Genomic DNA, 11,201 nt, shown 5'->3' with positions numbered 1-11,201 from the left:
TCAATTTAAAAGTTGGAACTGTTTTATCGATTCTACCTATGAAGGAAAAACTTTCAGGAAAACATCCACATTTTGGAAAGATTACTTTTCAATATTAAAATTAATATTAAACGAACTGTTCTGATCGGTTTTTCTATTTAGTTTTGAATGATTTCCACTCTTGGCAGGTTTTTCTCAAAATTTTCAGAATTTTCCCTTTCTTTAGAAGCCAAAGTACCTAAATGAAGTTATAGTAGGTACCTATTTCATTAGGCATTTAATTCTGTTTGATTAAAGTCCAATTTGCCCAATATCTTTTTTATTAAAAAAATGTTAGGTGTTTTGTAAGAAAACTTTTTCGTGGTAGCCTTTATCAATACATTCCTTTGTCACATTAAATAAACTTTCAAAAAACGTAAATAATTATTTGATGTCAAAATATTTGGAAATTTTTTCGTTTTATTTTGTAGTTTTATTCGAATCATAAAAGCTAATAATAGTACCTGCAATTTATTTAGTTTCTTCTGAAAATTATAATTCTTACTCATTTATATTCTCAGAAGTTTATAATTCTAAATAATAAACTTTTTAACTCAAGAAAATGCCGCCAAAACCAGCAAAAGACGTGCCCAAAAAGCCTCCACCGCAAGTGGCACGCCCTCCGATCAGTGATTCTAGCCTAATGTACATTCCTGATGATGCGATTGAAGGTAATAATAATAATAAGAATTCTTTATTTGCATACCACAACAAGAACAAGAACAAATTATATCTACTGGAACAGCTGGATGGAAAAAACAGGAGATCGTGGTTGGTGGCGTTCCTTAGGGAAGGCTGTGACGTCAGCGTTCCCGAAATTTGCTGAAATAATGATGAAGAACGATCCAGCCAACTTGGCAGAGGTTCTTATGATTTTAAACTTAGTTATTAGAGAAGTTAAAATTAAGCTCTATCAATAAACTCGTTGGCTCTACTTATCTTTTTACCGTTTATTGGCGAGTCACTTTTTTTTGTTTTGTCGTACGTTTACAGGTTTTCAGGAACGAATAGAAACAGGGATAGACTGGACACTCATTGAAACTGCTGCTAGACACCACAGGGAATTGTGTCAGACTGACCTACCAACTATCACGTTTACCGAAGCCCTGCAAAACAAAATTAAGAAAAGCATATTTAACGGCTTCCTCGATGAAGAGTCTGGTTTAACTTTGGACCAACAGTGGGAGTTACTGCTGCCTATCACGTTGTGGGATAACGAGAAGTTTGCTAACGAAGAAGGACAAACGTGTTTCAACAGTATCAATTGTATCACTGATGATATGGTAAAACTAATCAAGAAAACAGTTAAAATTGGTGATAGAAATGTTCTGAGGCGTGAAATTAAAGCTGCGTCGGTTTTAAGAGTTAATGACACCCAAGTGTGTATTTATGCACTTTTTATAATAATTTAGCGTTGCAGAATTCGTAGACTTAATAAAACTAAGCTTAGAAAATACTTTTGTAGATGACGGAACTAGACAGCGGATTATTAGATTTTCAAAATCTAGTAAATCTAAATTTATGTGGTAATTATTTAAGTGAAGTGGATGGAAAACTTCTCCCACCTGGAATAAGATCACTGGAACTTCAAGCTAACCGCATCAGAGATGTTGGAACTTTTGTAGAGTTTTTGCCCTTCGACTTGTTGTATTTAGGATTAGCTAGGAATTTTCTAGAAAACGGTAAGTCTCAATTCTTTGGAAAGTATTGTCATATTTATTGGTGTGTCAAAGACTGTTATTTTCAGAGTACATTGAGTCTTTGGCGCGTCTACCATTCCACATTACAGTCTTGGATTTGTCTGACAACGACATCTATCACCTTGAGCCGTTACTAGATGTTTTAGCGCGGCTACCGAACATGAGAGCGCTCCTGCTAGCCGGCAACCCGTGCGCGGTAAGATTAAATTTAATATCCGCATGAAAACAAAGATGGCGTTACTATATTTTTCTGAAGCTGAAAACTAGAAACTAAAATATTAATTTACACTACACTACAGTATCTTGTGTAGGTATTTCTTTTTCTTATTATAAACAAATTATGTAAAGTTGAAAAAAAAGTTCTTCCAACTTGTTTGAAACACAAGCAACAATTTAAATTCATTAGAAAGACAAAGATGGCGCTACTGTTTTACGTAAAATTAACTAATTTTATTTCCTGAAATTATTTAAACTACTTAGAAACTTACGTATTAAGAATTTTTTTTTCATTAAAATACAATTTGACCCTTTATAACAAAGCTTCTAGTTGAAGCGCTGTATGACTCTACCTGTTCCACTTCTTCACAGTTTTGTCTTGAATAGAAAAACTACGTCATTAACTTCAATCTACGCACAATATCAGTACACTGCTGGCCATTGGCATCTAACAATACATACGCCACGACTAAAAGCTCCTAATTTTCTTAAAAATCTGAAAAATTGATACTGCAAAACTCTATTATTGTTCAAAACTAATTTTAACAACAATTTATCGAATACTGACTTGTAGATATTTGGCTAATTCCAGGTGTGTGCCGGCTACTCCCGTACTACCCTAATGAGGTTGCCTCGCCTCAAGTGGCTGGACTCCCGCGAGGTCCTGCCCACAGACCGGTCAGCAGAACCGTTCGAGCCCCACCCTGATGACTTGCGCTCTGCCTACTTTAACTTTACCATATTCCGCGTCATGTCTGCTGCGCAACCGCCGAAACCAGAGAAGGTAAAAAAATCGAGACATCTACTCACATTAAATACAATACAATTTGTTATGTGTCCTATAAAATTACAAAGACACAAGTCAAAAACGCTATTTGTATCTTCATTTACAGTTTTTTTGTTTCATTATTATATTTCATATATTAGCATTCTATTGCAAATCATGATGTGCCAAATACTAGACTTACAAAGGAACGGAAACGTCTAAAAGAATGATTGAAACCAAGATATTTCGTCAGCCATCTTCATTTCAAAACTGGTATTTTTACACAGGGTGCAGTAACAACATTTCATGTAGAGTTGGAATTGCCTCTTTTAGACGCAAAACGTCGTAAATTCCTCATGTTCCGCAACAACGAATCACTGATTGAGATGCTGCCTCCACCTGAAGATGAGGAATGGCCAACCAATAAAGTGCCCTCATTGTTCATAGAGAGCAAAAGCGCTTTAGGTTCGTGCTCTTTCAAAATTATATTTTAATAAAGTCATCGTGTCGTTCACCTCAAACATGCGATCTTGAACGTAGCATGCTATCCGTCTTTTGTTTGAAGATATCTTTTCAACCGACTTCAAAAAAGGAGGAGGTTCTCAATTCGACCCGTATGTTTTTTTTTTTTTTTTTTTCTATGTTTGTTACGCGATAACTCCGCCAATTATGAACCGATTTGAACAAATCTTTTTTCGGCGTATAGGTAATACCTCAAGGGTGGTCCCATTTAAATTTGATAATAGAAAAAACAACCCCCAAGGGTGGAAAATTGGGGATGAACTTTTTTATACGCAATATCTCCGCCGATTATTAATCAATTTGAACGATTATTTTTTTGTTGAATAGGTATTATCAAAAGGGTGGTTTCATGCGAATTTGAAGAAAATATTTCACCCCCAAGGGTGGAAAATTGGGGATGAACTTTTTTATACGCAATATTTTTAATTTTTAGTTTTTTTTTGTGTTCACGCATTTGAAGTCGGTTTTATTTTTAAAAAAAGTTAATTGATGTTCTTTTGCTCTTATTTGCCCACAACACCTTGATAAACAACTGAATGATATACTACTGCTGTCTTTTGTTTTTCGAATGGCTTTCCCTAGCATATGTTTGCTAAAAAAAGCATGACACGAAACCTCTTTGTACAGATACAGAGACGTCGCCCCATGAATCTGATATCTATAACCACTTAACGGCTAAAAACTCTAGAGAAATTGTCAATTTTACGACCTTTGAAAGCAACAGGATTCAATGGAACAAAGTAATGAACTTCCAAGAGCCGGCAGTCAGGATCTTCTGCCCGGACCTGATAGCTTTAAGAGATACCTTCAGGACAATCGTTACAGTTAGATTGATTTATTCTGTGGTAAGGGTCACATGTCCAATTAATAAAAACATTCACTTTCGAAGTTAAATTTTAATAATGTACAATCGAACGTAACGTGCTTTGGCACAAAGTAAGTAGGTAGGTATATCGTACACTCACTATTTCAATAACTTGTTTACTGTTTGATTAAAAAAATATAGTATCTATCAACCCCAAATATATGTTACATTCTAGTTACTTGTAGTAAATTAAATCTTGTCTCTACATTGTAACACTATATTCACATCTTCATGGTACCTAAAAGGTAGTCTGGTCACTATGGTTCTCAAATGAAACACTCTCCATAGACGGTAGCTGGAAAACAAGGAAAGCCAGACAAGAAGAGTGCTCACTCGATCAAGCAACCAGGAGAGCAGAGAGTGGTACTGGCCTCCATCAAGTGTCACTTGCGACAGCCGGACTGGAGTCAACACTCCCAGCACTTCCATTGGGACGACTCCTTGGGGACAAACGATGCTATACACTGGGGAGATGGAGATCTATCTGTAAGCATCTTCACATCCAATAAATAGAATGTAATGTAAGTAAGATAAAATGTAATGATGTAATGTGGCACATAGGTGTTCGGTGTGAACGATTCTCGGTTTAATCAGTCAAGAGAATTTTCTTTTTACACATAGTTACGCTCAATTTTCTTGTTGTTTACTCCGATGATGGATTAATAATACTGTTCATCACAGCATTTAGCCTAGCATTCTAAAGTTGACGTTAAATTAGATATCAAATTATTAGTTTTTTTAGAGACTCTACTATTGTAGTATATGCTACATAATACAGGAAACTTTAATTTTATACTGTCTAAAGAATACATCAGAATAAAGAGAGAAATCTCCTTTAGGTTCTGCAGTACAGTCAAGCGCCTGTAAAAGTAACGAAGGGCAAACAAGAGACCGACATTGGATCATCAAGACAACTGCCCCCAGAAAATCTTACATGTCATTTTGGTTTTGGTATCGATACCTTGAGAGCTTAATTTATAATAAATGCAATTTAACTAATATTCCGATATTTTAATACATTTTATTGGCTATCACCGTTAGTCAAACAATCTGATGGAATAAAATCCATTCATTCTTCCATTGTCCTTAACGGATATAGTGATTCATATTCAATTGGTACAATCTTGTCGCGAGGACCCCCAACCGGGATTGCTAAGCAAATCATAAGTTACTAAACAAGGAACTGGTTGTCTTCTAGTCAAGTGACGTTTTTGCTTGATGCAGTAGTCCTATATTTGAAACGCCAACGGTGATTAATGTAGAGTGAGTGGGTTAAACAACAGGACAATTTGCTCTATTTGCGATGGCGGGGGCTCCACAAGAGCGTTGGGGCAATCAGCTCGAATACTTACTCTCATGTCTGGGATATGCAGTCGGGATCGGAAACGTTTGGAGATTCCCATACTTGTGCTACAAAAATGGTGGAGGTAAACTTTTAGAAGTGTTAAAGTGTTAGAAAAAGTTTAATTTAATGTGTCTGATAGTTACAGTCGTATCATACTACTTATGTTACAGGAGCATTCCTTATTCCTTATTTTCTCACCCTTTTCATCTGTGGAATACCATTAGTGTATCTGGAAACCACATTGGGACAGTTTTCTAGTTCAGGATGCATTGCGATATTCAACATCAGTCCATTGCTCAAAGGTAAGATTTTATTATTACAGTCATTGTGTATTTTGCATAACAAACGTCCATGCCTTCATAAAATAGGTAAATCCATCACCTCAAATAGGTCATCTGTTTACTGTTTCTGAACCATGAAAATCTATTGTCTATACCAGCGACAGTAACTACGGTTCCCGCAAATGACTCTCGATCACGAAATGAACGAATAACACCGTAAAATATTGACATTGTAAAGGTTTATTGTACATTTACAGGTGCTGGGTATGCGGCGGTCGTTCTGAACATAATTGCAATCGTTTATTTCTCCGCAATCATGGCGTATCCATTACTGTATATGTATCACTCGTTTAGCTCACCTCTGCCATGGCAAAGTTGTGGGAATTCATGGAATACAGAGAGGTGTACTGAGGTATAAGATTTAATTTTGAAATTACTATATTTGGATCATTTTTTCATAAGTCTAAATCGCCTACAATTTTCAGATCACTGGTAATATGAGCTCTACCTATGGGAATGCATCGATAACAACTCCAGAAGACGAATTCTTCCAGTGAGGATCTCACTTTAATCGTACTGGTTCTATACATTTTTGCCTTTGTTTCGAAATTTTTATTCTTTTGTTTTCATTCAGCATACGACTTCTTCGAATGTCATCGAGCATAAACGAGGTTGGTGGGATAGTATGGCCTGTATTCTGGTGCAACGTCATCTGCTGGGTCGTCGTGTATCTCTGCATCTGCAATGGGGTCAAGAGCGTTGGAAAGGTATTTCCTGTGCTTGGCACAATGCCGCGGTGTCAATCACGTGAAATCATTACCTCTCCTTGAAGTCACTTCTTGGTAATTCAAAGAAATTTATTTTCAGATCGTTTACTTCACGGTGATATTCCCCTATGTGGTTCTCTTCTGCCTGTTCGTGCGGGGAGTGACTCTACCTGGTGCATGGAATGGCATTTCATTTTATATTTTTCCGGATTGGGATCAGTTACGGAACCCAAAAGTGAGTTTTTATTTGTTTACTATTCTTCACATTAGTGGTAGTTTATACCTAGTATTAAATATGGGATATAGTTATGAATTTAACTAAATGATATATTTATGATCACAGGTATGGGCAGACGCTGCCACTCAACTGTTTTACTCTCTCGGACCAGGCTGGGGTGGTTTGGTTAGCATGGCAAGCTTCAACAGATTCAATTACAAGAATCTACGGTCAGTGCACTCAATATCTTAGAATAATACAAATTACTTTACCAATATTCTTTAAAAATATTTAAAATCTGTATTTCCAGGTCATCAATAATAATCCCCCTAGTAAATAGTGGCACTAGCATCTGGGCTGGTTTTGTAGTATTCTCAGTACTCGGCTTCGCAGCTGAACGAACAGGGGTGCCTGTGGGACAGGTGGCCAACGCTGGGCCAGGGCTGGCCTTCATCACCTACCCAGCCGCAGTCTCTATGATGCCAGCTCCAAACTTTTGGGCCTTGGCTTTCTTTGTCATGCTGTTTTTCCTTGGAATTGATACTATGGTAAGTGACAAGGTAACTATGGTAAGAATTTAAGCCACGATAGCCGAACGGTGAAGGGGTCGGACTGGCCGACTCGTGATCCGGGGAACGCGGGTTCGGTCCCCGCCGCCGCTCGACTATTGTGGTGAGCTCACTCGTGATACAAGCATATTTAGCTTAGTACGAGGGGCTAACGGGACTATTAGTAATTTGTGTAATAACTACGAAGATTACTAATCTTTTAAAAAAAAAAAAAAAAAAAAAAAATTTTCATTTTCAATTTCATTCGTATTATTTTATTTTATTTTTTTATAACCAACTGCTTAGGTACTTTCTAAAATATGTTGAGCAAGTTTAATTTTAAATCCACTTAATGAGCTTATATTTTTTATTTCTGAGGGTATTTTATTATAAAGTTGCGCTCCTTCAAAAGTATCTTTATGAAACAAATAACAATCTACGCTTTTAAATCACAAATATTTAATTTTTATAACACTTTCTTCAATAGAGCTTATAGAAAGTCAATGCGAAATTCATCCTAAAATCGATTCGATAATCTCGCATAATTTGACTGTTTTCCCCATTTGGAGTACCTATTGGCAAAGCGATAACGAAGTCAAATCTATAACCTTTATACCGAATCAAAAATGACTTTATTAATTTCTTGTTTTTCAGTTTGTGACCATAGAGGCCGTAATAGCGGGGGTAGTCGACGAATTACCAGCTCTCCGCTCCAGAAAGCGCCTCATCACATTCCTCACTTGCCTCATAATGTTCTGCACTTCCATTATATGCAACACTGAGGTTTGTAGCCAAAGTTAAGGTGAAGTTTACGGTTATGAAAACTATGCTGTCTTCCATCCTTTGTGATTATGTAAAATGCTATCCTTTTCCTTGTTACGCGATAGTAAGAAAATGTCCCAAAACTTTACATTTTCCTGAACCTATTTTTGGCCTTTCGTGTATTCCACATTATTTCAACAACATTCGCGACAATTTACGTAGATTTTTTAAATTGTTTCAATAAATAAATACTTGGACATTTCACACACCCCCATAGTTCAAAAAAAAATTTTTTCTATGGGTTACAACGACGGAAATCTAGTTACCAACATAACATATAATATGAACAGAGAATAACGATCATGTTTGTGTTGTACGAAGATATAACTCGCGTACGTACTAGCCGAATTATCACCATCCATCCAGATTTAACCGTTACACTTATCAAATAAGATGCGATTTCCTGTTGGCCCCTTCTAAGGGTCAGTGCCGTCGCTTACGTCGTATTTTTTCAAATTAGATTTGTTTTTCTCAATAGATATTGGCGTAAACAATGACTAATTCCATCTCTTTCCCAGTAAACAGTGACTGGGGTGGACTTGTCGTGACCTTGTCTGCTACGAGTACGTAGGAACTCGTGACAGCACTTTTATAAATCTGTTCAAACCAGTTACGATAACACTGCACTGACTTGCCCTTTCCTATCGGTTAGCAATTAAAACTAATTTCCCACTGTTACTTTAGCACATAGATAAAGTAAGATAATTTGATCTGAAAATTCTGTGCCAATGAATATTAAATTATAATTTTAGCGCATAAATGAGTCAACGCCAGAGGTATGGGAGTGACACAGGAGGAGTAACATTGACTTAATAATTATTTGATAGACAATTCTGAAACATTTCAAACATATTTGAAGTCTTGCTGAAGTTCGACGTCTCAAAAACACCCTCCCACTAAAAAATAAAGCACTAGACCATTTCAGAAAAGGAAGAAAATTATTTAACTGTATGTTTTGTTAGAGGAAATCTTATCAAACTCCACCAAGAGGCTGTTTATTACCCTTAAGAAAGGGTAATAAACAAACTTATGTAACTTTCATGACATAGATTTTACGTAAGACATTGGACTGGTTTTACCGCCCCAGCGTAGGTTAGATTATACTTATATTGCCTAGCCTAGACGCATGTCGCACATCGTCTAGACGGTTTATGACCTAAATATTATTTATACAGAACAAAACCACAGCATTGGAACACGAAGTGTAGTGGTAGTGTTATTATTAAGATAGAAACTTGTTTAAAAGACGCACACTTGTGGGCAAAAATTTTTTTTTCGTTTCTTCTATTTATTTAGAAACATTAATTTAAACTTTCATTTTATTTCCAAATTATATTCAATGCACATACTTATGTAATGACTAAGTCCCACTAGGTGGACCGACGATCTGGTGAATTTCGTGGGAAGAGCCAGTATGCGGGCAGTGCAGGACCAGTCGTTATGGAAATCCTTAGGGGAAGCCTTTGTCCAGCAGTGGACGTCATTTGGCTGAAACGAACGAAGCGGCACCCTCATGTTTCTAAAACAACAATAATGATTTATTATTTTATAGAATAGAATACCTTTATTCAGCATTAACATTTATATGCAAACATGTACAGAGGTTAAATTACTGAGCCATGCTGAAAAGGCGCCCGCTCAGCGAAAATCGTGACATGACACAAGTCGTCAAGTCACGAAGCTGGTTTTCAGCGGCATTTTTGAGTTGAGCGACTTATTCTTAGTTGCATAGATATTTACAAACATGACTAATTTTACACCCAATTAAGACAGTATTTATATAATAACGTTTGATTATTTCAGGCGGGGCTTCACGTGATAACTCTTTTGGACTCTCACGTAGCTATAGCGTGCGTGCCCGTGGTTTGTCTGCTCGAGATTGTCGCTGCCTTGTACACTTATGGTCCCAAGAGGTTCAGCCGGGACGTACTCTTCATGACTGGGAAGCCACTACACCGGTTCTGGATCTGGCAGTGGAAATACGTCCTGCCAGTCATCTTAGTTGTAAGTTTGTATTCTGCAGACTGAAAGACCCTGACATAGCTCCATTGGATTGGACTGACAGCTTAAAGTCACTTCCTTGTCTCCCTAAGTGGATCAATGTCATATTCCACTTATAACCATTATCCTAATGCAAGTCGCTATCAAAACAATCCGGTTGACTGAATCCAACTCCTATATAAGCTATGCATAAAATGCAATCTCTCCCCTACAGCCATGTCAGTCTACACTACCTACCTACAGTTATAACCTGTATCATAGTAGCTTAGCCTACGCAGTATTTATTTTATTTAGTATACGATAAATGTAAATAAAGACTGAAATCTCATGCTGTCCCTCTGAAAATTTTCAGGTAATCACAATATACACTCTTCGTGAAGCATCAGGGATTGCTGGCTGGTGCGTGGCGCTTTCTTCGGTGGTCTTCATACCAATTTATGCTGCTATTGTTGTTTCCAAAAGCGCGGGACCTCTTCTTCAAGTAAGTGTATGAGCATCAAGCCTGAGTTAAATAAAACTTATCGAAATTACATCACTGTGTAATGAACCTTTGTTTAGTCATGAAAACCTTTGTAATCCGCTTGACACTGGAGAAGTCGAAAATTAACTTTGAACTCCCCATATGTTTTCTGATTAATTAGTTGTGGGTCCAATAACAGTTTAACTTTCCCCCCCGGGACAATCTTGACCTTCACTGGTTGGGGTTTTATTGGCGGTCAAGCGGTAGATCCTGGCTACATAGGAATTGCAGCTGTGGGAACGAGAGGTGGGAATAGTCCCATTTACTGTGTAAAGAAATAAGAATAATTAATTATTTAGTGGTCGTTAAAACGTAATTTATATTTTTCAGCGCATTCGTGCCAGCTGTTCCCCCAACAAGCAATGGGGCCCTTCTGAAGTGGAGGTGCGCCGCAGATGGCTGGGCAGCCGCAAGGAGAGCAACCTGGCCGTTTTCCTCAACGAACTTGATAATTTTGCCTAAGAAAAGGAACCACAAAATAAAAATTATTTGGAAAAAGAATGTTTCAATTCTGAACTGAAAATAGTTGTGCGACACGATACATAAATAAGCAACATGCTTTAACGCAACTATTTACTAATAATCACATAATTATACCTTTTGTATACCTACA

At 37.1% G+C, this 11,201-nt stretch overlaps 2 protein-coding genes across 2 annotated transcripts; both read left to right on the top strand.

Annotated features, from left to right (window-relative positions):
• Nucleotides 1–569: 569 nt before the first annotated feature.
• On the top strand, nt 570–5,077 carry LOC135088346 (uncharacterized). The gene is made up of 9 exons (XM_063983194.1): nt 570–689; nt 1,012–1,397; nt 1,484–1,700; nt 1,766–1,914; nt 2,527–2,718; nt 2,988–3,165; nt 3,850–4,067; nt 4,376–4,573; nt 4,927–5,077. The coding sequence occupies exons 1-9, from the start codon at nt 581–583 to the stop codon at nt 5,059–5,061; spliced, it is 1,782 nt and encodes a 593-aa protein (XP_063839264.1). The 5' UTR covers nt 570–580; the 3' UTR covers nt 5,062–5,077.
• A 151-nt stretch (nt 5,078–5,228) lies between these two features.
• Nucleotides 5,229–11,050, top strand: LOC135088347 (sodium- and chloride-dependent glycine transporter 1-like). The gene is made up of 12 exons (XM_063983195.1): nt 5,229–5,514; nt 5,603–5,734; nt 5,971–6,125; nt 6,199–6,266; nt 6,348–6,480; nt 6,581–6,715; nt 6,824–6,927; nt 7,008–7,245; nt 7,900–8,028; nt 9,871–10,071; nt 10,421–10,549; nt 10,919–11,050. Exons 1-12 carry the CDS (start codon nt 5,391–5,393, stop codon nt 11,048–11,050), a joined length of 1,680 nt encoding a protein of 559 aa, XP_063839265.1. The 5' UTR covers nt 5,229–5,390.
• Nucleotides 11,051–11,201: the final 151 nt, after the last annotated feature.

This window comes from Ostrinia nubilalis, chromosome 3, assembly GCF_963855985.1.
Source record: "Ostrinia nubilalis chromosome 3, ilOstNubi1.1, whole genome shotgun sequence".
Classification (NCBI taxonomy): Eukaryota; Metazoa; Arthropoda; class Insecta; order Lepidoptera; family Crambidae; genus Ostrinia; species Ostrinia nubilalis.
The sequence above is the reverse complement of the archived record's forward strand: the minus strand, read 5'-3'. Positions and strand labels throughout refer to the sequence as shown.

What these genes read in the sequence shown, in the direction of transcription:
- LOC135088347 (XM_063983195.1), top strand. Translation starts at nt 5,391, where the DNA reads ATGGCGGGGGCTCCACAAGAGCGTTGGGGCAATCAGCTCGAATACTTA. An exon ending in CATCAGTCCATTGCTCAAAG is followed by an intron (nt 5,735 to 5,970) that starts GTAAGATTTTAT and finishes GTACATTTACAG; the next exon opens with GTGCTGGGTATGCGGCGGTC. An exon ending in GCGCGGGACCTCTTCTTCAA is followed by an intron (nt 10,550 to 10,918) that starts GTAAGTGTATGA and finishes TATATTTTTCAG; the next exon opens with CGCATTCGTGCCAGCTGTTC.
- LOC135088346 (XM_063983194.1), top strand. Translation starts at nt 581, where the DNA reads ATGCCGCCAAAACCAGCAAAAGACGTGCCCAAAAAGCCTCCACCGCAA. An exon ending in TCCTGATGATGCGATTGAAG is followed by an intron (nt 690 to 1,011) that starts GTAATAATAATA and finishes GTACGTTTACAG; the next exon opens with GTTTTCAGGAACGAATAGAA. An exon ending in AACCGCCGAAACCAGAGAAG is followed by an intron (nt 2,719 to 2,987) that starts GTAAAAAAATCG and finishes ATTTTTACACAG; the next exon opens with GGTGCAGTAACAACATTTCA.